The 27,705-nt window shown below is 39.8% G+C and overlaps 1 protein-coding gene across 1 annotated transcript in view; it reads right to left on the minus strand.

Moving 5' to 3' along the window:
- The window catches only part of LOC138638116 (probable cation-transporting ATPase 13A4), a 542,444-nt gene that overhangs the window by 242,774 nt on the left and 271,965 nt on the right, over positions 1-27,705 (minus strand). The window contains exons 11-15 of the mRNA XM_069727138.1: positions 21,496-21,653; positions 20,155-20,343; positions 9,448-9,509; positions 7,502-7,649; positions 6,938-7,024 (exon numbers count right to left, since the gene is read on the minus strand). Coding sequence (XP_069583239.1) covers positions 6,938-7,024; positions 7,502-7,649; positions 9,448-9,509; positions 20,155-20,343; positions 21,496-21,653 — 644 coding nt within the window. The remainder of the gene's footprint in view (positions 1-6,937; positions 7,025-7,501; positions 7,650-9,447; positions 9,510-20,154; positions 20,344-21,495; positions 21,654-27,705) is intronic.

The following is a 27,705-nucleotide window of genomic DNA, read 5'->3' on the forward strand; positions in this document are numbered from 1 at the left end:
ACCGAGTGCCCAGTACAACCGGATACATTCCATATACCCTGCTGTTCGGGCAGAAAGGACAGGAGATCACAAAACTGGAATTGGATCCAGAAGAAGACTACCCACAGTCAGGGGTGTCATCCTGGGTCTGAGTACATCGACATCGGCTGCAGACTCTTCACAGACTGGTCCAGACCAAGATCCAGGAACTCGAGGACCATGAATTACCACCCATTTGAGGGACAGCTCTTAAGGCAGGAGATTGAGTTCTGGTTCGAGACCAGCGGCCTCAGGACAAGTCAGGACGAGGGTTGAGCGACTTTTGTTTTTTTAGGGTCAGGTCGGGTTTCCCGAAACCCGACTTTCTCAAAAGTCGGGTTGAGTGAAATCGGCCGATCCTATTAAAAAGTCGGGGTCGGGGTCGGCCGAAACACGAAACCCAATGCAGTACAATGGGATACTAATGGTTCCCAGGGTCTGAAGGAGAGGAAACTCTCCTTCAGGCCCTGGGATCCATATTTATGTGTAAAATAAAGAATAAAAATAAAAAAATAGGCATATACTCACCGGCAGCCTTCCTTCCTAAGAATGAGCACGTGAAGGACCTTCGATGACGTCGCAGCTTGTGATTGGTCGTGTGACCGCTCATGTGCCCGCTCACGCGACCAATCACAAGCCGCGACGTCATCGAAGGTCCTTCACGCGCTCATTCTTAGGAATGGAAGCTGCCGGTTACAGCGGTTAGTACCAGGGCGCGTCAGAGGGTGATTATATCCCTATTTTTTATTTTTATTCTTTATTTTACACATAAATATGGATTCCGATACCGCAAATATCGGCCGATATCCGATACTTGTGGTATCGGAATGAAGCGCGACTTTGGCTCGAAGATCAAGATCGTCGACCTCATAGCCGACCCCACACAGGGATCGGGTCGGGTTTCATGAAACCCGACTTTGCTAAAGGTCGGCGACTTTTGAAAATGGCCGACCCGTTTCGCTCAACCCTAGTCAGGACATCTATGGGAAAAGACCCTGTATTGGGTGAAAAGCCAAGTTGGAGCCAATGGTCTAGTGTATGAAGTTCAACCCAAAGGAGAAGAGGGGGCACCTACTCAAAGAGTCAACCTAGCATGTTGCGTCCTTTTCTGTCTCAGGACTCTGGAGAATAGGAGAGAGAGTCAAGCCCCACCGAAATGCTCGCTCCAGTGCTTCCTGATTGTGATGAGGAAGAGCCACTTGCATCGTTCTCAGGCTTGGGTAGTCTACCACCCACCAGTCTAAGAGAAGTGCGTAGGCCTGAAGCTTCTGAGATGGCTAATTCATTGTACCTGGACGTGCTCCCGTTGTCCACCAAACAACCTAGCTCCACCACTCAACCTGAACCACGCTGTACTGAGCAGGTGAAAGCTGGAATACCTCCCACTCATTATGAACAAGATCAGTTTATTTGGTAGTGAATTGTTCGAGAAATGAAGGAGTGTGAACGTCTGATGAAGGAACTCTCGCACGTGTAATGGCGAGCTAAAGGAGAGGAGGAGTGTAAGGAGACGGGCCAGGTTGCGAGTACCTATACTGAGCTGGGTCCGGAACTGTCGAGGCTGTGTCACATGTTGCCCAGGGGAAGAAATAGGGGACCAGACAGGCCGCATGACCTGGGACAAGGGGGAGTGGTTAAACCAGAAACAGAGCTGAAAGCGCACGAAGCTGCAGTTAGTTTTCCGCCATCAGGGAGAGTGCAGCAGGGTGAGCAGCGTGCTCTGCACCCCGAGCATCAGTGCTGTGATGTGCTGTGGCCAACTTCTCCTTGACACTCGGGCAGAACGGTGAGATTGGAGAGCACCGTGCACCCAACTGAAAGCGAGACCGCGCTTGCGCAGGAAAACAAGAGACAGCTGAGGACCTGAAAGACACGATAAGTTTGATTACTGGACTGTTGTTACATTGCAATTTCTCCTTTTCAATTTAACTGTTTTCTCCCTGCGAGGAGTTCCCCTATTGTTAATTTGTTAACCCTTGCTCTGCAGCCCTTGCATCACTGCATCGCACAACCTGTTTACACACATATTGGGGTACAAATTTCGGCAGCAGGATGTGAATGTACATTATCATAAAGTGAATGTACAAGAGTTGTGCCCATGCTATCTGCAGCAGATGCCAGCTGTAATGTACAGATGAGTTTCCACTACATCTGTTGGGACTGAAGAAACTCTGATTCTAGTGGTATCTATATATATAATTGTCTAAGGGTTTTTCCGTCTGTCTGTCTGTCTGTCCTGGAACTCCCACGTCTCTGATTGGTCGAGGCCACCAGGCCTCGACCAATCAGCGACGGGCACAGCATCGACGTAGAAATCTCGCGTCTCTGATTGGTCGAGGCTTGGCGGCCTCGACCAATCAGCGACGGGCACAGCGATGATGATGTCATAAAGGACGTAGACATCCCGCGTCTCTGATTGGTCGAGGCTTGGCGGCCTCGACCAATCAGCAACGGGCACAGCGACGATGATGTCATAATGGTTGCCATGGCGACGATGATGTCATAAAGGTTGCCTCGACCAATCAGCGACGGGCACAGTCTGCCGCGAATTCTGGAATCATCATTGTCCATATACTACGGGGACATGCATATTCTAGAATACCCGATGCGTTAGGCTGGGTTCCCATTGTGTTATGGGACCGCGTTAAACGGACAGCGTTGCACGGCGAAATTAACGCCGTGCAACGCGGCCGTTAACGCGCCCATTGAAGGCAATGGGAACGCGCTTCACTAGCCGGTGATTCCTGGCGCGCCGCGGACGCTGCTTGCAGCGTCCGAGGCGCGCCCGCGGTCCGTTCCCCGCTCTCGCAGATCGGGGATCTGCGAGAGCGGGGACATTACCGCGACCCCGACCGCAGCCCCATAGAAAACATTGCGTTAGCGCAATCCGCTAGAGCTAAACGGATTGCACTAACGCAATGTGACCCTAGCCTTAGAATCGGGCCACAATCTAGTAATTGATCATAGGCTGAGGTCAATAGCAAATGTCGCATATGAGTAGTTTGACAAAAGAAAACCATTACATCTGTCAGTCCATCAGCTTAGCTCATTCTACCAATGCCCCTATGTTTGCCTTATTCAAAAGGCATAATATCCTATCGGAGATGAGGTCTAAAATATCTTCTATCAGTCTAACACTGACAGGCTAGTATAATACACTGCACTTTCTGAGAAGTGAAATGTAAAATCTAATTTCTAAGCAAATCACATTTTCAATTTCATGTGGTACCAGTAAATATTGTAAAAGGAATGCTTTAAAGTGTTTTTTAAAAGATGAAAATATATCAGGTTTCGTGACATCTATAACAACCTGGATGAAATTTATCATGCATATTAGGTCTTGGGTCTCTCCCTAAGGTGGTTAGCATATATGTATCGCTTGCTCACCGAGCCCCACTCCATACAGCCAACCAATTCCAGCCCTGTGCTGATGAGGGCCTAAAGCCCGAAACACGTGTCCACAGGTAGGAATTGGTTGGCTGTGTAAATTTAGAAACTAATCCGCAGCATTGCACGCTTGGCGGTTCCAAGCGCTGTGGATTAGACTGGGGTGGAAAGAGATGATTTGCATAGCTCCGCCTACTGCAAAGGATTCTGGGTAAACCTGTTATTCTTTGTATTATGCTGCTTGCAAGTATTTTCTGTTTCAGGAAAGCATTCACTATGTATTTCCTTTAAGTAGAGGGCTTTTCGGTCTCTTTCGTCCCGCTACATTTAGCCCAACTTGGGTCTCTTCCTAAGGTGGTTAGCATATATGTATATCATGCATATTAAACACCACAAAATTTATCATTTTAAACACACACAGAGAAAATTGTTGGTACCCTTTTGGTTATGTAATAAAAACCCACAGTGGTCAGTGAAGTAACTTGAAATAGACAAAAAGTTATTTTCAATTTAAATTGACTGTATATAAACTAATGGAAGTCAGACTTTGATTGGAAATTATTTTACCATAGGGATATGTTAAACTAAAGATGTATCCTGTAGTTAAATTTGTAATCAACCAGTTTACTTATTTTTAGGGTGAAATGTAGTCATTGTGCTGTTTAGGCTTCTTTCACACTTCCGACTTGAGACGGCCATCATAATGCGTCGGCGCGATGTATCGACGGATGTTGTAAAACGATACGCAAACGGATGTAACGCATCCAGTACAGTGACAAATCTGTCAAATTCGGTAGTACCTGAATTTTAATGCAGAAAATTCTGGAGAGAGAGAGAGAGATTTGTGTTTTTACCCGGACTAGAAAATCCTTCCATGCATGCCCAGAATGAAAAAACGGGATACGTCACTGGATTCCTGTGTTTGATGGTCAGCGATGGATCCTGCGTCCTTAGGCTTCCATTATAGCCAACGATGGACAGCACAGGACCCGTCGCTGAGCGATTTTCTGACGTGCAAAAAAATGTTCCTCTGAACGTTTTCTCCGCCCGACGGATGCTAATTTCCAACGGATCCAGTGCATGACAGATGAAACGCATGGCCATCCGTCACAATCCATCGCTAATACAAGTCTAAGGGAAAAAACAGGATCCTGCAGAAAAATTAGCAGGATCCTGTTTTTCAAAAATCAATGGATTTTGACGGGAGGAAAAAGATGTAAGTGTGAAAGAGGTCTTAGTATCCCCCTTAAGGTCTTCACTTGAAATTATCCTAGGATCGTCGGTGGGTCTATTTGCAAGGAGGGTCACCCACTCCATCGTAGGGTATCAGCCTAGTCATAGTGCAGGGTCAGTTTTCTCCCTTCTACCCTAGTTTTGTGTTGCAGTTCTATAACAGTTCACCTTCCAACAAAACAATGACTCTAAGCACACAGCTAAACTAACAAATAAGTGGCTTCAGAACAACTCTGTTACCATTCTTTATTGGCCCAGCCAGAGCCCTGACCTAAGCCCAATTGAGCATCCCTAGAGAGACCTAAAAACGGCTGTTCACCACCGTTCACCTTCCAACCTGACGGAACTGGAGAGGATCTGCAAGGAAGAATGGCAGAGGATCCCCAAATCCTGGTGTGAAAAACTTCTTGCATCATTCCCAAGAAGACTCATGGCTGTACTAGCTCAAAAGGGTGCTTCTACTCAATATTGAGCAAAGGGTCTTAATACTTATTACCATGTGAAATTTCAATTTTCATTTTTAAATAAACTTGCAAAAATTTCTTCATTTCTGGGTTTTTCTTCAGTCAAGATGTGGTGCAGAGTGTACATTAATGAGAAAAAAATGAACTTTTTTGAATTTACCAAATGGCTGCAATGAAACAAAGAGTGAAATATTTAAAGGGGTCTGAATATTTTCTGTAGCAACTGTACTCCTTTAAACCCCTAATCCCCGATGCCTTTGTCACATAGAAAAGAGAAAAAATAATACACCACCATATCCTTCACCTATACGCTGTAATCCATATTGTCCCACATCAATTTGGATCATTTGTAGAGCAGTCACATCTTCTGAAAGAGCTATCACACAACAGAGATGCTGTGAGATCATCGGAGTTCATCTATTGATGAATTCAGGTGAACTTTATCACCGCAGCTCTGCGATACACACTGCAGGAGTGATTACATGCTCCTGCTAGTGTGTCACCAGCTGACACGCTAGCAGTCATCAGGATCGTCGTGGGACATTATGGATTATCTCTTCACTTCGGACATGTGAGGAATATTGTTTATTATTTTATTTAATTAACAGGGGACATTGGCTTCAGTGGACTAAGCGATAATGTGAGTATGGTTTATTTAGAGTTAATAAAGGAGTCTGTGTCATTATTTCAAATAAAGGACTTTATTCTGAGTGTGTTTTTTTTATACAATAAAACTATAAGATTAGTAATGGAGAGGCATCTTATAAACGCATCTCCATTACTAAGCCGTGGGCTTGATGTCACCGGACAATACACAGGTGACATCAACCCCACAAATATGAATCTCACTTGCCACCGCCATCTAAAAGATGCACCATTTCTGAGCAGCTGCAGGCTGCTATTTTTAAGCTGGATTAGCCAATATGCATGACCCCATACCAGCCTGAGAATAAAAGCCCCCAGCTGTCAGCTTTAGCTTGGCTCGTTGTCAAAAATAGGGTTGATCACACACAGTTTTTTTTTTTTAATTATTTATTTAAATAATTAAATAAACAGGATGGTGACTCATCTCTTCTTGATAACCAGCCTTAGTAATGCTGACAGCTGAGGGTTACAGCCCACAGCTTTTAGTTTTGCCTGGCTGGTTATGAAGAATACAGGGGAACCCACATCATTTTTTTTTCAATTTTTTTTTGTACTGCAATTATTGGGTCTATTGATGCCACTTTTCCTGGTGTCTGACCTTAGGGACAGAGGATATAATAGTCTCCTGGTTGGTGCTGCTATGCCAAATAACTTTTTTTTATAGATGATGATGGGTGATCTTTAATGCCAAAATAGGCTTGGTCTTTAAAATACATTTAATATTAATGTTCAGTATACCCCTTTAAATTAAAATACAAGAAAAATCCCAAGCATGGTGTATAATGAAAAAATGTATGTATGTTTTACTGATCCTCTAGGTCCTTTCTAATGATGTCTGGGTCTGATTTTTGTTGATGATTAGCATATGACTTTTGCAGCCAATCACTGGCTACAGTGGTGAAAAATGATTTGCTGTAGTCGCCACATAGCCATCTGTTTACACAATGTACAGATGCACTGAGGGAAACCTGGGCATTGCAGGATATTGAGCGGTGTGTATCTTTTATTTTTTAAATAATTTTACTTTATACCAGGCTGGGCTGTTTTTATCGTTACTTTTAAAGGTTGAACCATACCTTAAATACACATGAGATTAAAGATTAAAAGCATAGAGAGGACGACGTATAATATGTTAAACTTTTTCAGAAAACTATACTGAAAATAACATAAGGAAAATATAATTAACTTGCCTTTGCAGCAGAAGGTCCAGGTTTCACCATTGTGCAGCCTTTATATGGGTCATTTTCTCTGATTTTTACCTTGTAATCTTCAATTTCCTGTTCAATATATTAAATTCAGCTTTATTAATCAAGGGTTATTCCCATCATACCCATTTACTTGTGAGTCACTCTGTCTGTTTTCCACTCAGTTTTCAAAGATTGGTGAACCTCTGGCCACCTCTGCTGCTCCAACATGCTTTTTTATATACAATCATGTAATTTTCAAGTAAATTGACTGCCAACTTTTTTAAATGTATTGTTGCCATCAATTTCTAAATATGTTAACTTTTTTTCAAATGAAAAGGAAAAAAATGTCTAACTTTCAACTTCTGATTTTTTATGTTCTGTTGTAAATAAAATATGGAAATAAGAAATTTTGATTAATTGCATTCTTGTTTTCTATACATCTAACCTGTGTAAGATGTAAAGAAAACAAATTTTGGGGAATTTGAGTTGTAGATGGGTGTATAATAATATAGCAGAATGGCATATTCTTATAATAAAATATAAACTTTTTTTAAACATGTAGCTTACCCAACCTGTTCCATCAAACATCTTCAAGTCCAATGGATCTCCTAGTAATTTTCCATCCAATGTGATAATTGAGTGACAACTTGTCATTGCTTGAAGTATTGGACACCAGCATAGGTTATCAGAAGTGAAAAATTTGATATCCTGAAAGCTAAAAATGTATGATGAAGCACATAACATAGTTTAATTAATATTCATTTTAAGTTTAAGATTTTTGAGAAAAAAAGATGAGTGTATTAAAAAATTGTAAACACTGCAGACACCATAGGGAGAGCAAGGGTTAGGCAGAATAAGGGGTCCCCTGGGGCTTGCTTAAAAGGAGCCTGTCAGCACGATTATGTACAGGAACATACAGTGTCAGGTAGGCACTAGCATACTGATGAAAATGATACCTTAGTTGATGAAATATGTCTTGTGGCTGTTGTTTTATCTTTAGCTTCAGATTTGAGTTAATGATATGCCCATGCTTCTAGGCGGCCAGTGGGGGGTCTTCATGTGGTGCTCTGCTTAGCTATTCTTAAAGAAGACTGCTGACAGCTCACTGTTCCTTCAGTGACATGTCCCTTTATTTACGTAATGAATATTACATGTATACTGTGATGTACCAACTAGTTGTATACTGACAGACAAGTATGTATCGCACAGACAGAGGTCTGCTGTGATCTGCATCCATGACAGGTTGCTGGGTCTTATTTTCCCACTAACTTGTATATTAGTTAAGAGCTGGATTTAAGGGTTAACCAGAAAGTGATGGGCGGTACTGGTTAACCACATATCTCCCAGGGGTGTGTTCCTGTGGGGTCAGAAAGGTCCTATATGTTTCCTGGTTGCACCACATGGAGAAAGATGGTCATCTTTGAGACTGGAGCTGGCTGGAGCTTCTGGAAGTCCAGGAAGCAATGAGGGTTTTGACTACTTACAGGACCTATGCGAAGCCAGGCTGGGAAACCTGAGAATCTTTTAAGCATGTAACTCAGAGCCTGGGAAAATTGTGAACTGACAGACATCAGGTATTGGACAGTGCGAATGCAACAGCAACTGACATGGACTATATGTTGGTTCTGTAATGTTCACATGGCCTACCGTGGTTTACGGAGGAGTAAAAAACCAGGCATGGACTTATGTAATTGAGAAACGGTTGCTGTTTGTTTAAATATTGCTGCTAAGTGAGTGCACCGCAACTGTCTTACTGATTGCTACGTCACAATACATATTGAAAAAAAAGTGTAATGCAGACAATATGTTTGAGGTTTTCCTGATATTCCAAAAGAATCCATTTGAAAATATCAAATCGCCAATAGCTGCTATTGTGCAGGCACCGGTGGCATCATCTTGATAGAGAAGGGAAAAAAATCCTCCTCCAAGATGGGATCGCGGCACCTGCACAACAGCAGTTATTGGCATTTGGGCACCATTTTCAAATGGATTTTTTTTTTAATATCAGGAGAATCTCAAACATATTAATTATATACACAGTACATATGAGATTATGCTGCAGCTCAGGTGCAGCTCCTGGCTGACGCCTACCTGCAGAAGGGTGTTTTTTTCAATATGTACTGTACATATAATATTCATTACGTAAACTAGGGGGCAGGTCACTGAGGGAGTTATAGTGATGAATACCTAATCAGAGCACCACATAAAGATCTCTCTCCCCACACAGGTCGCCGCGGAGCATGAGCATATCATTAACTCAAAACTGAAAATAAAGATTAAACAACAACCACAAGATGGATTTTATCAACCAAGGTATCATTTTAATCAGTATAATGGCGCTGACCTGACACTATCTGTAGGTTACTGTTCACAATCCTGCTGACAGTTTCCCTTTAAAGAAGGAGAGTGCAGATTATTGCTATTGAATGATTGACTGTTTGCATTGGCCACTGATTGAGCTTTCACTCCTGGCAGACAAACACTTTACAGTTGTTATACTGCCTAAAACTTACCATCTTTTCTCACAAGGAAGAACACCATACAAATCCAAGATGTCTTCTGTCAAAGTGCCAGTCTATATAGAAATTAATTGAAACATTTTATTCAAATGCAGTAAACATCTTGACTCCAAGGCCACTTTCAGACAAGTAATACAGGCATAATTTAGCATCCCTATTTCGGACACCGCATCTGGAACTATAGATTCTACCGAGCTATTGATAGATCAACATAAGATCCTGTGGTAAAATGGCCAAGATCTACCTTAGATCTACTATCACTGTAACTATTGAGCAATCAAAAGGGAAAAAAGCCCAATCAGATCACCAAATATAGCAAAAAGTCCATGGATTCAGAATTGTCCAAAATGAAGGCATCCCAAGTAAGCAACCAGTGTAAAAATAGTTGAGATTCAGGACCGGAACTATTACAATTCAAAAGTTTATTGGATAAAGATTGCAAAATAAAACACATCATGGGGGACATGAAACACCTGACTCATTTTGGACAATGATGTCCTTAGTCATAGAAATACCTATGACTAAGGATATCACTGTCCAAAATCCATCAGGTGTTTCATGTTCTCTGCATGGCATGTTTTATTGTTTTTTTAACTCCTTTCTGACATCCGAAGTACTATCCCGTCGAGGTTACACGGGCCCGTATGACCATCGACAGGATAGTACATCATATGCGATCAGCCGCCATCTGACAATTTATAGTGATGTCCCACCCTGGGACTAAGTAAAAAAGTTAAAAAAACACTGTGTAAAAATATTTATTTAAAAAATCCTAAATAAAGAAAAAAATAGTATTCTAATAAATAAATTTCTTTATGTAATTTTTTTATGTAAATAAAAAAACAAACAAACAATAAAAGTACACATATTTAGTATCACCGCATCCGTAACGACCCGACCTATAAATCTGTCCCACTAGTTAACCCCTTCAGAGAACACCGTAAAAAAAAACCCAGGCAAAAAACAATGCTTTATCATCATACCGCCGAACAAAAAGTGGAATACCGCGTGATCAAAAAGACGGATATAAATATCCATGACACAGCTGCAAACACCATATTGTCCAGCGAAAAACGAGCCACCATACACCACCATCAGCGAAAAAATAAGGTTATAGCTCTCAGAATAAAGGATGCAAAAAACAATTATTTTTTATATTAAATAGTTTTTATAGTACAAAAGCGCCAAAACAAAAAAAAGATATAATTGAGGTATGGCTGTGATCGTACTGACCTGAAGAGTAAAACTGCTTTATCAATTTTACCAAACACGGAACGGTATAAACGCTCCCCCCCAAAAGAAATTCAGGAATTGCTGGTTTTTGTTCATTCTGCCTAAGAAAAATCAGAATAAAAAGCGATCAAAAAATTTAATGTGCCCGAAAATGGTACCAATAAAAACGTCAACTCGTCGGCAAAAAAAAAAGACCTCACATGACTCTGTGGACCAAAATATGGAAAAATAACAGCTCTCAAAATGTGGAGACGCAAAAACTATGTTTTTCAATAAAAAGCGTCTTTTTATGTATGACAGCTGCCAAACAAAAATCCGCTATAAAAACCTGCTATAAAATAGTAAATCAAACCGCCCTTTATCACCCCCTTAGTTAGGGAAAAAATAATAAAATAAAAAAAATTATTTATTTCCATTTTCCCATTAGGGTTAGGGTTGGGGTTAAAGTTAGGGTTAGGGTTGGGGTTAAAATTAGGGTTAGTGTTGGTGCTAAAGTTAGGGTTGGGGCTAAAGTTAGGATTGGTGCCAGAGTTGAGGTTAGGGTTTGAATTACGTGTACGGTTGGGTTAGGGGTGTGTCAGGGTTAGGGGAGTGGTTATATTTATGGTTGAGGTTAGGATTAGGATTAGGGGTGTGTTGGGGTTGGGATTAGGGTTAGGGGTGTGTTCAGGTTAGGAGTGTGGTTGGGGTTACTGTTAGGGTTGGGATTAGGGTTAGGGGTGTGTTTGGGTTAGGGGTGTGTTGGAGTTAGGGGTGTGGTTATGGTTTGGATTAGGGTTAGTGGTGTGTTGGGTTAGGGTCGCAGATAGAATTGGGGGGTATCCAGTGTTTAGGCACATCTCTCTGCAAATGTAACATGATGTCCGGTCTCAATTCCAGCCAATTCTGTGTTAAAAAAGTAAAACAGTGCTCCTTCCTTTCCGAGCTCTGCCGTGTGCCCAAACAGTGGTTTACCCCCACATATGGGGTATCAGCGTACTCTGGACAAATTGCACAACAACGTTTGGGGTCCAAATTCTCCTGTTACCCTTGGGAAAATAAAAAATTGGGGATGAAAATATGATTTTTGCGAAACAAATATGATTTTTTTTTATTTTTATGGCTCTACATTATAAACTTCTGTGAAGCACTGGGGGGTTCAAAGTGCTTACCACACATCTAGATAAGTTCCTTAGGGGGTCTACTTTCCAAAATGGTGTCACTTGTGGGGGTTTTCCACTGTTTCGCCACATCAGGGGCTCTCCAAATGCGACATGGCGTCCTATCTCAATTCAATCCAATTTTGCACTGAAAAGTCAAATGGCGCTCCTTCCCATCCGAGCTCTGCCATGCGCCCAAACAGTGGTTTACCCAAACATATGGGGTATCAGCGTACTCAGGATAAATAGTACAACAACTATTATGGTCCAATTTCTCCTGTTACCCTTGGTAAAATTAAACAAATTGTATATGAAGTAATTTTTTTGTGTAAAAAAAACCTAAATGTTCATTTTTTGTAAACATTTCAAAAATTCCTGTGAAGCACCTGAAGGGTTAAAAAACTTCTTAAATGTGGTTTTGAGCACCTTGAGAGGTGCAGTTTTTAGAATGATGTCACTTTTTGATATTTCCTATCATATAGATCCCTCAAAGTTACTTCAAATGTGATGTGGTCCCTCAAAAAATAAGGTGTAGTAAAAATGAGTTAATTAAACCTACAAAAAGGGCATCGGAGTTAAATGCTCCGCCATCATATAACAACTAGAAAACCCGAATGAAAAATGGACACAAAGAGCTAAACTATAACAATTTATTAATAGAACCATATAACTAGAATACAAAAAGATACATAGATAAAATCAAGTAATGGGATGCAATAAATCAAAATAGAAGAGGCGACACTAGTGCCACACACGAAGCAAAAGGCACATATATAAAGCAAATAGATCTGTTCCAAAGTCATGGACACCTATACTGATATCAAAGAGTGCACAATATCATACATGGAATGCTGAGTTACATAATGTACAAATTAAGATCAAATTAGCGTAAAAGTAACTGAGACATAGATCATATAATGAATACTCTCAAATAAAGTGCCAATGCAAGGAGATATCCAATATGCAAGCAAGATACACAGTAAGATGCCTAGTGCAAACAGTTGTATATTAATACATTCAGAATAAAGTTCCAATGCAGGGAAATACCCAATAAGCGACCAGGATACACAATAAAGTGCCTAGTGCAAACAATTGTATATTGCAATGCTATCCATAAGGTGCATGATAAAGGCTAAATGCTATCTATACAGTGCATAATATGTGCTGGATGTATATAATGTGGCATATACTATACTCGGGCTGATGATACAGGTTCAAGCATAAAGGGAAAGTCCCATACATACAGGTAGATGAAGCCTATGCTATACCTACATAATGCACATAGAGAGGTACACATATAGAGTACCAACCTGCTGCCGTGTGGGGAGAGGGGAGCCCCGACGCGCGTTTCGCATGTGTTGCTTCCTCGGGGGGCGCTCAACTGTTTGCACTAGGCATCTTACTGTGTATCTTGCTTGCATATTGGATATCTCCTTGGTTTTGTAGTAAAAATGAGAAATCGCTGGTCAAATTTTAACACTTATAACTCCCTAACAAAATTTTTTTTCCAAAATTGTACTGATGTAAAGTAGACATGAGGAAAATGTTACTTATTAAGTAGTTTGTGTAACATACCTCTGTGATTTAAGAGCATGAAAATGCAAAGTTGGAAAAATGCAAAATTTTCGAAATTTTCTCCAAATTTCCATTTTTTTCACAAATAAATGCAAGTAATATCAAAGAATTTTTACCACTATCATAAAGTACAATATGTCATGAGAAAACCTTGTCAGAATCACAAGGATCCTTTGAAGCGTTCCAGAGTTATAACTTCATAAATGGACAGTGGTCAGAATTGTAAAAATTGGCCCGTTCGCTAACGTGCAAACCACCCTTAGGGGTAAAGGGGCTAATGTTGATCCAAGAAAGTGTTGATTTTTAATAGTTCCAATGCTGGATCTTAACTACCTTTATCAAAGCTATTATGGACAATAAAATAACTTTTATGAGGTATAGCAGCAATCAAACATGTTTTCACCTAGAAAATATATACCTCTTCGATCACTAAAAAAACCTGACATGGGATTCATGCTGCCTCTTAGTTTGTGCAGCATGAATCAGATAGGCTACATTATTGTAGTTGTGTATTTTTTTCCCCTGAAACACTGTGGCAGTTCAAAGTTAACATACTTTGAAAAGTCAGCAAAGGACTATGTATTTCAAATGACTAGTCTTGAATGACAAGTATAATTCTGCAGATCTTCTCCAATCCCAATCCCGGATGGGTGCAGACACATATGGGGAGCAAAGGGGTGGGATGGGTACAAACACAGAATGAGGAGCAAGGGGGACTAATGGGTGCATACATAGTATGGGGAAAGAAGGGGTAAATTTGAGGACACAGTTTGGGGAGTGAGGGGATGGGTGCAGATACAGTAGGGGGAGTGAAAGGGGATGGGCATGGACACAGTATGGGAAGTGAGAGTTGGGAAATTCAAGGAAAATATGGGTATGAGGGATGGGATTGTTGGGGACACAGTATGGGTAGCACTAGGGAAATGTATGCAGACACAGTATGAAGCATGAGGGATGGGTGCGGACACATTATTGGGAGCAAAAGCGGATGGCTACCGACAATATATGGAATAAGGTGGATGAATGCAGAAAAAGTATGGGGAGGGGGGTGTGACAGGAGACTTTTGAGGGTTGTGATACACAAGACTGGAGAAGATGAAAGTCTGCAGAGATGAGCTTGGATGTGGAAAGTTATCTTGGGGGCTGGACAAAATTAAGAAAAGAAAGAGAATGACTCCAATCAGAGACAACATCATCTATAAGGTACCTGGATGTAAATATTTATTTGTGGTACTGACTAATTCTCATTAGTACTGTGGTTTCTGTATGGTCGTCAGTCTGATTATGACTAATAGCAACAACTCCAAGTATCTCCTTACCATTGCTAAGAATATACTGGAAGTTGTAGTTTCATTTGCTACAAATGTACATGGCTCTGACTTGACATTACAATTGATGAAGCATAAACTGATAGGGATTTTAATGCTGAATTCATGTATTTATGGTGGTCTTAGTGATGTATTCCTGCAATGATGGTGTTTCTTGTCATCTATTTCTGTACTGATGACAAGGGTTTTCATGATGTGTTTCTGAACTGATGGAGGTTATACAGATGTATTCCTGTACTGCTGGTAGTTTTGATTATGAATTTCTGTACTGATGTTGGTTCTGGTGATGTATTTCTCTACTGATTAGTGTCGTGATGCTGTGTTTCTATACTGATGTGGGTGCTAGTGATGTATTTATGTACTAATGGTGGTTCTTGTGATCAATTATTGTGCTGTTTTTGGTTATGATACTGTACACATGTAACAATACATAACTTGTAACATTACGTGATACATGGCTATGTTAATAAAGTGTTGTGCCATCTGACAAGTTAAGGGATATTATATTTTTATTTATGCTAGGAGCATTAAAAGGGTTGTCCAAGTTTGTGATGAGTCAACAGTCATTCTACGTGACTGCAGATTTCTGAATTCTCACAGCATGATGTGCACGCTTGTCAAGATTCTCTGGTACTGGTGGTGAGAGGGTGAAATCATGAAACGACAAGTATGTAATATGCAGACATGCGGTCACATGCTAACTACCCATGCAAGGCCTCGCTCAATGAAAATGAATTGAGCAAGGCCGGACATGTCTATGTGGCCATAAATTGCATACTTGTGCTCACATGCCCAATGACCATCCACTCTTCAACTGGCAAGGGAGAATTCTAAAAGTGTGCATGCGTTGTGAGTAGTGTTGAGCGATACCTTCCGATACTCAAAGGTATCGCTATCGGATGGGATCGGCCGATATCCAAAACATATCGGATATCTCCGATACCGATACCCGATACCAATGCAAGTCAATGGGATACAAGTATTGGAAGCTATCCTGGATGGTTCCCAGGGTCTGAAGGAGAGGAAACTCTCCTTCAGGCCCTGGGATCCATATTCATGTAAAAAATAAAGAACAAAAATAAAAAATATGGATATACTCACCCCTCTGGTGGACCCTGGCTCTCAGCGCTGCAAGCGTCTGCCTCCATTCCTAAGAATGCAGTGAGTGAAGGACCTTCGATGACGTCGTGTTCAGGTGACCGGTCACCTGACCGCTCACGTGACCACGACGTCATTGAAGGTCCTTCACTCACTGCATTCTTAGGAACGGAGGCTGCCGGTTGCACCGCTGAGAGCCAGGGTTTGTCGGAGGGGTGAGTATAGCCATATTTTTTATTTTTATTCTTTATTTTTTACATGAATATGGATCCCAGGGTCTGAAGGAGAGTTTTCTCTCCTTCAGTCCCTGGGAACCATATGCACCGCACACGCCGAAGATGACTGGGAACACTTCCGATTCCGATTTCCGATATCGCGAAAATATCGGAACTCGGTATCGGAATTCCGATACAGCAAATATCGGCCGATACCCGATACTTGCAGTATCGGAATGCTCAACACTAGCTGTGAGTAATCAGAAACCTGCTGTCACCAAGAATGACTGCAGACATATATCAAACCTTGACAAGCCCTTTAATTATAAAATGAAGCACATGCCAATCCTAACAGAATGTTAACTTACTGTTAAGATTCAGGTCTGCTTTCTAGTTCCAGCAGCTATCACATGACCACTTCAATCATATGCGATTTTCATACTTACGGTCATGCGGCAACTAATTTTTTTTCCCTACTTCTCTCCGTTTTCACTGACCAATGAAAGAATTAGGGAGAGCAGTTAGCAGACCCATGAATTTATGTGTGCAATTTACATTTGAATGATTGGTCACATAACTACTCAAACTGCTTGGTGGAGGGCAAACTGAATTCTTGCCCCATGTGCTGGAAAATCTAGATACACCTCTGGGGAGAGACTAGTCATCCAAAACACACAGCTTTTGAAAGTATGTTTTCGCTAAAACATCACAGTGTATCAGATTAAAACATACACGGCTGCAATAAAGCAGACATTGTCGGGCAGCACGTATTCTATATCAACTTCATAATAAGGGTTTTCCAAGCCCAAAACCTATTTACAATCAGTTAGACTAATATGCAGTGTGCTACAGCAGTAAGACGAGGATTGGACAGTGGCTGGCAGGGTGACTGGAGAGGTCGTCATGCGATTGCGTATTAGGTTTTTTGTTATTGCTAACCCTGTTCCAACTTAATTACAAATATGTAGATCCCAACATGAGGAATGCCTATACATTTTTTCAAACTGAGTGTTTTTGGTTTTACTATTCTCTTTTGTGTCTTCAGGTTTCTTGGTGGTGTGTGAACATGATCATACAGACTTGTTCACTGTGCAAGTAGCCCATGTGTTCCTGTTTCCTTAATTACAAATACAGTGGGGCAAAAAAGTATTTAGTCAGTCAGCAATAGTGCAAGTTCCACCACTTAAAAAGATGAGAGGCGTCTGTAATTTACATCATAGGTAGACCTCAACTATGGGAGACAAACTGAGAAAAAAAAATCCAGAAAATCACATTGTCTGTTTTTTTATCAATTTTTTTGCATATTATGGTGGAAAATAAGTATTTGGTCAGAAACAAACAATCAAGATTTCTGGCTCTCACAGACCTGTAACTTCTTCTTTAAGAGTCTCCTCTTTCCTCCACTCATTACCTGTAGTAATGGCACCTGTTTAAACTTGTTATCAGTATAAAAAGACACCTGTGCGCACCCTCAAACAGTCTGACTCCAAACTCCACTATGGTGAAGACCAAAGAGCTGTCAAAGGACACCAGAAACAAAATTGTAGCCCTGCACCAGGCTGGGAAGACTGAATCTGCAATAGCCAACCAGCTTGGAGTGAAGAAATCAACAGTGGGAGCAATAATTAGAAAATGGAAGACATACAAGACCACTGATAATCTCCCTCGATCTGGGGCTCCACGCAAAATCCCACCCCGTGGGGTCAGAATGATCACAAGAACGGTGAGCAAAAATCCCAGAACCACGCGGGGGGACCTAGTGAATGAACTGCAGAGAGCTGGGACCAATGTAACAAGGCCTACCATAAGTAACACACTATGCCACCATGGACTCAGATCCTGCAGTGCCAGACGTGTCCCACAGCTTAAGCCAGTACATGTCCGGGCCCGTCTGAAGTTTGCTAGAGAGCATTTGGATGATCCAGAGGAGTTTTGGGAGAATGTCCTATGGTCTGATGAAACCAAACTGGAACTGTTTGGTAGAAACACAACTTGTCGTGTTTGGAGGAAAAAGAATACTGAGTTGCATCCATCAAACACCATACCTACTGTAAAGCATGGTGGTGGAAACATCATGCTTTGGGGCTGTTTCTCTGCAAAGGGGCCAGGATGACTGATCCGGGTACATGAAAGAATGAATGGGGCCATGTATCGTGAGATTTTGAGTGCAAACCTCCTTCCATCAGCAAGGGCATTGAAGATGAAACGTGGCTGGGTCTTTCAACATGACAATGATCCAAAGCACGCCGCCAGGGCAACGAAGGAGTGGCTTCGTAAGAAGCATTTCAAGGTCCTGGAGTGGCCTAGCCAGTCTCCAGATCTCAACCCTATAGAAAACCTTTGGAGGGAGTTGAAAGTCCGTGTTGCCAAGCGAAAAGCCAAAAACATCACTGCTCTAGAGGAGATCTGCATGGGGGAATGGGCCAACATACCAACAACAGTGTGTGGCAACCTTGTGAAGACTTACAGAAAACTTTTGACCTCTGTCATTGCCAACAAAGGATATATTACAAAGTATTGAGATGAAATTTTGTTTCTGACCAAATACTTATTTTCCACCATAATATGCAAATAAAATGTTAAAAAAAACAGACAATGTGATTTTCTGGATTTTTTTTTCTCAGTTTGTCTCCCATAGTTGAGGTCTACCTATGATGTAAATTACAGACGCCTCTCATCTTTTTAAGTGGTGGAACTTGCACTATTGCTGACTGACTAAATACTTTTTTGCCCCACTGTATGTAGATCCCAACATGAGGAATGCCTATACATGACCATAAGCCATTTTTTATTTTTTGATGACCACAAAAGACTGTTGAAAGATGTTTTACATTGTATTGCATTTTCTAAAGAAATAATTTTTATGTATTTGACATATTTTTTCAGTGGAGGCAGGGCCACATACAGCGATTTGGATTAGTGGTATATTTCATTAGTTTTATTTTGTTTATTTATTTGCTTGTTGTTTTTTTAATCTGATTGTGCACAGTGCCACAAATAAGGTCACAAATATCTTTGTTTGGCATTTGAACATATTACTACAATATTTGTATTGATCATACAGACTTGTTCACTGTGCAAGTAGCCCATGTGTTCCTGTTTCCATAATTGTTCTCTTGTGTCTACAAGACTGGGGAGTTCCACCACTCCTCTTGGGCTATCTGCACAAAAGCTGTTCTACCCTGTATGCACACATGGATTTTTCCTCTCTGAACCCTGTTCACACAGGTTATATACAGATGATCAGGTTTTTAAATACATCAGATAGGGATTGCATACATTAGTTAGGACTGCTCTGATAAGGGTATACCGTGAAGATTGGTAGAGCAGCTTAGTATACATTTTTTGCAAAAAACGTATCAACCAAATACCCTGTTTTTTACATCTTTTACTAGCACTTGCGGATTACTGCAACATTTTTTCAAACTGAGTGTTTTTGGTTTTACTATTCTCTTTTGTGTCTTCAGGTTTCTTGGTGGTGTGTGTACATGATCATACAGACTTGTTCACTGTGCAAGTAGCCCATGTGTTCCTGTTTCCATAATTACAAATATGTAGATCCCAACATGAGGAATGCCTATACATGACCATAAGCCATTTTTTATTTTTTGATGACCACAAAAGACTGTTGAAAGATGTTTTACATTGTATTGCATTTTCTAAAGAAATAATTTTTATGTATTTGACATATTTTTTCAGTGGAGGCAGGGCCACATACAGCGATTTGGATTAGTGGTATATTTCATTAGTTTTATTTTGTTTATTTATTTGCTTGTTGTTTTTTTTATCTGATTGTGCACAGTGCCACAAATAAGGTCACAAATATCTTTGTTTGGCATTTGAACATATTACTACAATATTTTTATTGCAGATTTCTCCTGTAACTGTAGCTTGTGTATTTGGGATCATATAATCACTGATTAAATAATAAAACATGTCTGCCTTCTCTGTGGAGAGTGGGGCTAAGTCAGCCAGCTACCCAATCCCCAGTTATACAATATGTTGTTTATTTTGCATCCTTTGTAATATCGTAATTGTGCTCAGTATTGCATAGATACTTAGAACAATTATCATCAAGGAGCCACTAAAATGGATAAACCAAATGGAACTTACTTTATCAAAACACACAAGATTTAGCTGCCCAGCTAAATTGATCCGCTGAGGACTAATACAGAAGATGTTCTGTTTTTTTAGCCTTGTTTGACCGCACAGGAGACAAATTGTAATTGATGCAGGAAGGGCTGCATTAACCGCAACAGTTAGCATCAAAAATGACATTAGTACAATGTCATGAACACTGGCCTGGGAAAGCAATGCAAGTGTTTTTAGTAACATAATTTGATGTATTTTGATACATTGTTACACAAAAAAACACAAATATGTTTCAAAAAATGATTTGGTAACAAACATTTCAAAGAAATAAATGAAAAAGAAGATAGGTGTAGATTGCAAGATTGCACCTTAAAACAGTTATCCACCACCTACAACATCCATATCAGGTACTGAAAGACACTGCTCATATGGAAACTATCACATCCTTAACAGGTAACATGCACACCTGGCAAGTATTGTCCTTTTCTATTCTACTAATTTAATTAAGACAACAAGTTCATAACAGGTATGCACACTGGGCTCAACATCAGCTGTGTCTCTCAGTACCTGGTGTACAATTGAAAGATGCTGGACAACCCTATTAATTATATTTTCATATCTGGCAGAGATTTCAGCAGATGTCTCATTCATCTTTATTGGTATTTCCTAATTCCCTGTGATGACCATTTAAATAATCTGTTGAATGTAGCAATACTCTAATAATGCAAGCCTTCATGAACATAATCTACCGCTTGACTGTTTTAGAGATGGTGAGCAGATCTGCACTTCACCAAATTTTTCTAAAAAATTTGATTTGCAATCAAGTATGTGATTAATTTTATTTAATTAAATGCCTCGATTATATCTATAACACCCTGAATTCTTCTTGGAGTATGCTGAAACAGTTTTTAATATCACAAAGACATCAACCTAACTGGCAAATGGAAAATGAATGGTAAGTGTTGGTAACTGGCAACCCATTTAACCACACACTGCAGTTTCAGACATCGTAAGATACTTATATTGTATAAACGGTCTAAAAATTATCCCTATTTGAAGTCAGATGCCTTGGTATTGTTTATGCAGTAACAGTGCACACAGAAGAAGACATGATATTTTCACAAAGATATCTGGTTAGGGAGCATCGATAGCTTTGCACTTTGCTAAACAAAGAAGCAATATCATATATTGTTGTCCCGGCCTTTATCTTTTATATTGTTATTCTGTCTATGATGGCATCTTCATCTTTTGTGTGAAAATGACTAACCAACTAAAAACCATATAAACATAGCCAAATTTAAATAGCACCAATAAGAAGGACTAAATACTGTCATACTGTTCTTATGATACATACTAACTCACCCCATTCTTCTTGTGCACAGCTGCAGTGTAAAAAACTCCAAATATAGCAAAAGCCACAAGTACCATGAGAAATCTAATGGCCTCTCTATGCAGTTTAACACTCATTGGTTTGTTATATAGAATGGCTCTTACTAGATCTCCTTTTGCGGTATTGAATCCTAGACAATACATAAATATTATTATTATTATTATTTATTTATATAGCACCATTGATTCTATGGTGCTGTACATGAGAAGGGGTTACATACAAATTACAGATAACACTTACAGTAAGCAAACTAATTATATTATAAAACATGTTTACATATCAAAGTCCGATTATCCTTTTCTTTTCTTTATAGCTATGTATTTATTGAAAATTTTCACAAATGCAGAATTAACATGTTACTTTATGGCAACAATGTACTTATTACAGTATCAAAAGAAAGCTCAAATCTTGAGCTAAATAGCTGAATAGATTTTTGTAAGAGAAATTTAAATAACAGATGAAACATCAAATCATGAGTAGAAAGTACAGGACACACACAAAATCAAAAGTACTATTTTAAATTAAAGTAAATTATATTTTATTGTTTTGCTTAAATTACCATGTTTTCTAAATTGAAATTATGAAGAAAAAAATGTTTCAGTAATTGTATTCATTTTTCAGAGATGAGTACATCTTTTGAAATTTGAATTTACCAGCTTCACTGATTTTTTAAAACAATCAAATTTGCCATGAATCTGTTTGTGAAACAGAATCCTACAATTGTTTTAATTGTTCAGAAAAGACGTCCTCTATAACACTTGATGATCTCCAATGACTGTACTGAACCACTTTTAAACTCATTAATACAAACATCGGCTGAAATCAATTTTACATTAACATTAAGACTATCTTATTAACCCATTATTTGCCAAATTAAAATTTTTACAAGTACGGATTTTTCAGAAAAGGGCGTCCCAATATTCAATTAAAAATGACAATGACGTGATTTCCTATTTTGAAAACATTCGTTTTACAAACACAACACAAAAAATTGGACCTAATTATAAAAATTATAAAATCTTAGTTGCTAGAAGCTAAAGATTAGGCGTCCCAAAATAGGACATTGGTAGATAATGGGTTAAGGGTAAATGGATGGTAACCTGCAATAACCAGAGATGAGAAAATAATTTACTCCTACTATACAAAAATCTAAATTCAACAAAAGGCAGATCTTATGTAATCCACTTATCTCCTGCCATTTCATAATTGTAAAAGGCCATTGAAATGTAGAAAGAGAAATAAATTATTGACACCGTTAATTGTGGCATACATGAGGAAAGGAGAGAGTCATTCGATAGCTCATGATATCACTTATGCTGTGAAATTGCGTGAACGTGTGCAGAACACTCAAGGGCACCACCACAGTTGGGAGTTCGAGCATAGGGTGAGAAACCTGGAGATTTTAGTGCAATAGGTAGCGATTTAAAGAAGCAGCAAAGACCAACTGGGTGATAATGAGAAGCATTGGGTTGAAGAGGTGAGGTGAGGTGAGTATAAGACATTTTTTTTTCATTTTCACATATTATGATTAGTATTAGTGATGAGCGAGCATGCTTGGAAGTGCTCAGAGCTTGCCCAAGCATCGCAGTGCTCACGATGCTAGGCGAGCATTTCCGGGGTTACAGTGTGAGCCCCATCGGGAACAATGATGATAATGTGTGCAATCTGTAAAGCACTGCAGAATAAGTTAGCGCTATATAAAAATAAAGATTATTATTTATTATTAATACATTTTGTAGTTATTGGAATAGGTAGAAAAAGGGAGTACAAGTTTCACCATTGCACAATGTGCAAATTTTTCTTAAAATTACCCGTGGGGTCTGTATCATATACGCTGAAAAAGACCGTGATGGGGACCTCACAATACATTTTGCAGTTATTAGAATAGGTAGAGATAGGAAGTACAAGTTTCACCACTGTAATGTACAAAGGTTTCCAAAAATTTTAAAGCATTACACACACAGGGTATACATATATGACCAGATAAGTACTTTTTGCAGAAGCAGAAGAAGTAGAACGTGATATCCTGAACAAAATGGGTTTGGTTGGTAATACATGAACATTAAGACAAATTCCCCAAAAGTGTAAATAAATAAGCGTGTGCGCAGCCGTTTAAGAGAGGTGCCAGAGTAGGTTCCCACACCGTAAGACATAGAGCAAAAATCTTGGCACTCAACTTAACGTGATCAAGTGAGGTTTTAATGATAACCACAACGACTACCTTGTGGATACCATTAAAACCTCACTTGATCACATTGAGTTGAATGCCGAGTTTTTTTGCTAAATTCCAAAAAATAATATTTGGGCAGCATTTAAATTGGGTTGCTGTTATCTGTAGGGCTTACAAAGTAGGATGGTATCCATCCCTTGTTAAATTTTTGGAGGTGTCAGCCTGTCTGCATTTTCCGTTGACAGGCGTACGCGCCTATCCATTATGATTGCACCAGCGGATCTAAAAAATGGCTCCGAAAACACACTTGCGGCAGGGCATGACAGCACCTCCAAGGTGTACAATGAGAGGTCGAGCCAAGTGTGCAGCTTGGACAGCCAATAGTAAAAGGGCACTGAAAAATCAGGAAGGATGCTGGTATGGTCGCTTAAGTACTCCTTCACCATTTAGGTCAACTTCTCCCTCCTCATCATAGTTACACCTACAGATAGCCTTGCTGATGTGACAGTTTCATGAAAATGGCCCAGTTGGTAGATATCCCCCCGAGTTCCCACTGGTGTCCGTGGCCCTCCATAAAATGTTTTTCACACAAGGGTCTTGGGAAAGGCATCTGGACATAAACTGTGCCATGTTTGGCAGACCACAAAGAGTCAAATGTTCATTTTTTATATCGCCTTTATTATTATTATAATTCATTTATATAGCACCATTAATTTCATGGTGCTGTACATGAGAAAGGGGTTACGTACAGAGCTATAGATATCGTTTACAGTAAACCAATTTGCAATGACAGACTGGTACAGAGGAGAGAGAACCCTGTCCTTGCAGATTTACATTCTACGGGATAATGGGGAAGAGACAGAAGGTCGGGGGTGTGGCAGCTCTGCTGGTGGTGAGGCTTTATGACACAGGCCAACAGCAGACTAAGGGAAATAACTGGTAAATAGCTTATCTTTGCATGCTTTTGTGCCAATCGCACAACTGCTAGATTAAATATACGCTATTTATTTAACCAATAGAATTTTTTATATCGCCTTTATGACACATGCCAGCAGCAGATTAAGAAAAATTATTGCCACTGATAAATTGTGACGTTTGCATATCTCTGCAAAGTTTGTACCAGTTGCACAACTGCTAGAGAAAGATAAGCTATTTATTTAACAAATATAAAAAAATTAGAATTTTCTATCACCTTTATGGCACATGATGACAGCAAATTAAGGAAAATTATTGCCACTGGTAAATTGTGATGTTTGTGTAACTCTGCAGGCATTGCAGAAGACGCACAACTGCTAGATAAAGGTATGCTATTTATTTAACCAATATAACTTTTTTTATATCGCCTTTATGAGACACGCCAACAGCAGACTCAGTGAAATTATTGGTAAATAGTGGCGTTTGTGTAGCTCAGCAGGTTTTGCGCCAGTCGCAAAACTGCTAGATATAAATTAGCTTTTTCAGCAATAGGCGAGGAATATGATTTAGCAATTAGCTTTTTAAGGCTGTGTGCACACGTTGCTGATTTTTCGTGGTTTTTGCGTGCTTTTTCACGATGAAAATGCTATAAAACAGCAAAAAAAAAGCATACATTAAGCATCCCATCATTTAAAATGAATTCCACAATTTTTGTGCAGAAGACCGCATATCAAATATAAGGGTTGGGGGTTACTTGGGAAATAGCGATCACAAAATAATAAGTTTTCATGTATCCTTTAAAAAGATGTGTAGTAGAGGGGTTACAAGGACACTAAACTTCAGGAGGGCAAATTTCCAACGGATGAGAGAGGATCTTGGTGCAATTAACTGGGACGATATCCTGAGACACAAAAATACACAGAGAAAATGGGAGACGTTTATTAGCATCCTGGATAGGACCTGTGCACAGTACATACCGTATGGGAATAAACATATTAGAAATAGGAGGAAACCAATATGGCTAAATAGAGCTGTAAGGGGCGCAATAAGGGACAAAAAGAAAGCATTTAGAGAATTAAAGGAAGTAGGTAGTGAGGAGGCATTAAATAAATACAGAAAATTAAATAAATTCTGTAAAAAGCAAATCAAGGCAGCAAAGATTGAGACAGAGAGACTCATTGCCAGAGAGAGTAAAAATAATCCTAAAATATTCTTTAACTACATAAATAGTAAGAAACTAAAAAATGATAGTGTTGGCCCCCTTAAAAATAGTCTGGGTGAGATGGTGGATGAGGATGAGGAAAAGGCCAATATGCTAAATGACTTTTTTTCATCAGTATTTACACAAGAAAATCCCATGGCAGACAAAATGTCTAGTGATAAAAATTCCCAATTAAATGTCACCTGCTTAACCCAGCAGGAAGTGCGGCGGCGTCTAAAAATCACTAAAATTGACAAATCTCCGGGCCCGGATGGGATACACCCTCGAGTACTGCAGGAATTAAGTACAGTCAATGATAGACCATTATTTTTAATCTTTAAAGACTCCATAATAACAGGGTCTGTGCCACAGGACTGGCGTATAGCAAATGTGGTGCCAATATTCAAAAAGGGAACAAAAACTGAACTCGGAAACTATAGGCCAGTAAGCTTAACCTCTACTGTGGGTAAAATCCTGGAGGGCATTCTAAGGGACGCTATACTGGAGTATCTGAAGAGGAATAACCTCATGACCCAGTATCAGCACGGGTTTACTAGGGACCGTTCATGTCAGACTAATTTGATCAGTTTCTATGAAGAGGTAAGTTCCGGATTGGACCAAGGGAACCCAGTGGATGTAGTGTATATGGACTTTTCAAAAGCTTTTGATACGGTGCCACACAAAAGGTTGATACATAAAATGAGAATAATGGGGATAGGGGAAAATATGTGCAAGTGGGTTGAGAGCTGGCTCAGGGATAGGAAACAAAGGGTGGTTATTAATGGAGCACACTCGGACTGGGTAGCGGTTAGCAGTGGGGTACCACAGGGGTCAGTATTGGGCCCTCTTCTTTTTAACATATTTATTAATGACCTTGTAGGGGGCATTCAGAGTAGAATTTCAATATTTGCAGATGACACTAAACTCTGCAGGGTAATCAATACAGAGGAGGACAATTTTATATTACAGGATGATTTATGTAAACTAGAAGCTTGGGCTGATAAATGGCAAATGAGCTTTAATGGGGATAAATGTAAGGTCATGCACTTGGGTAGAAGTAATAAGATGTATAATTATGTGCTTAATTCTAAAACTCTGGGCAAAACCGTCAATGAAAAAGACCTGGGTGTATGGGTGGATGACAAACTTAAATTCAGTGGCCAGTGTCAGGCAGCTGCTACAAAGGCAAATAAAATAATGGGATGCATTAAAAGAGGCATAGATGCTCATGAGGAGAATATAATTTTACCTCTATACAAGTCACTAGTTCGACCACACTTAGAATACTGTGCACAGTTCTGGTCTCCGGTGTATAAGAAAGACATAGCTGAACTGGAGCGGGTGCAGAGAAGAGCGACCAAGGTTATTAGAGGACTGGGGGGTCTGCAATACCAAGATAGGTTATTACACTTGGGGCTATTTAGTTTGGAAAAACGAAGACTAAGGGATGATCTCATTTTAATGTATAAATATATGAGGGGACAGTACAAAGACCTTTCTGATGATCTTTTTAATCATAGACCTGAAACAGGGACAAGGGGGCATCCTCTGCGGTTGGAGGAAAAAAGGTTTAAGCATAATAACAGACACGGATTCTTTACTGTAAGAGCAGTGAGACTATGGAACTCTCTGCCGTGTGATGTTGTAATGAGTGATTCATTACTTAAATTTAAGAGGAAACTGGATACCTTTCTGGAAAAGTATAATGTTACAGGGTATATACACTAGATTCCTTGATAGGGCGTTGATCCAGGGAACTAGTCTGATTGCCGTATGTGGAGTCGGGAAGGAATTTTTTTCCCCAATGTGGAGCTTACTCTTTGCACATGGGGTTTTTTTGCCTTCCTCTGGATCAACATGTTAGGGCATGTTAGGTTAGGCTATGGGTTGAACTAG

The sequence above is a fragment of the Ranitomeya imitator genome, chromosome 5 (genome assembly GCF_032444005.1).
Source record: "Ranitomeya imitator isolate aRanImi1 chromosome 5, aRanImi1.pri, whole genome shotgun sequence".
Classification (NCBI taxonomy): Eukaryota; Metazoa; Chordata; class Amphibia; order Anura; family Dendrobatidae; genus Ranitomeya; species Ranitomeya imitator.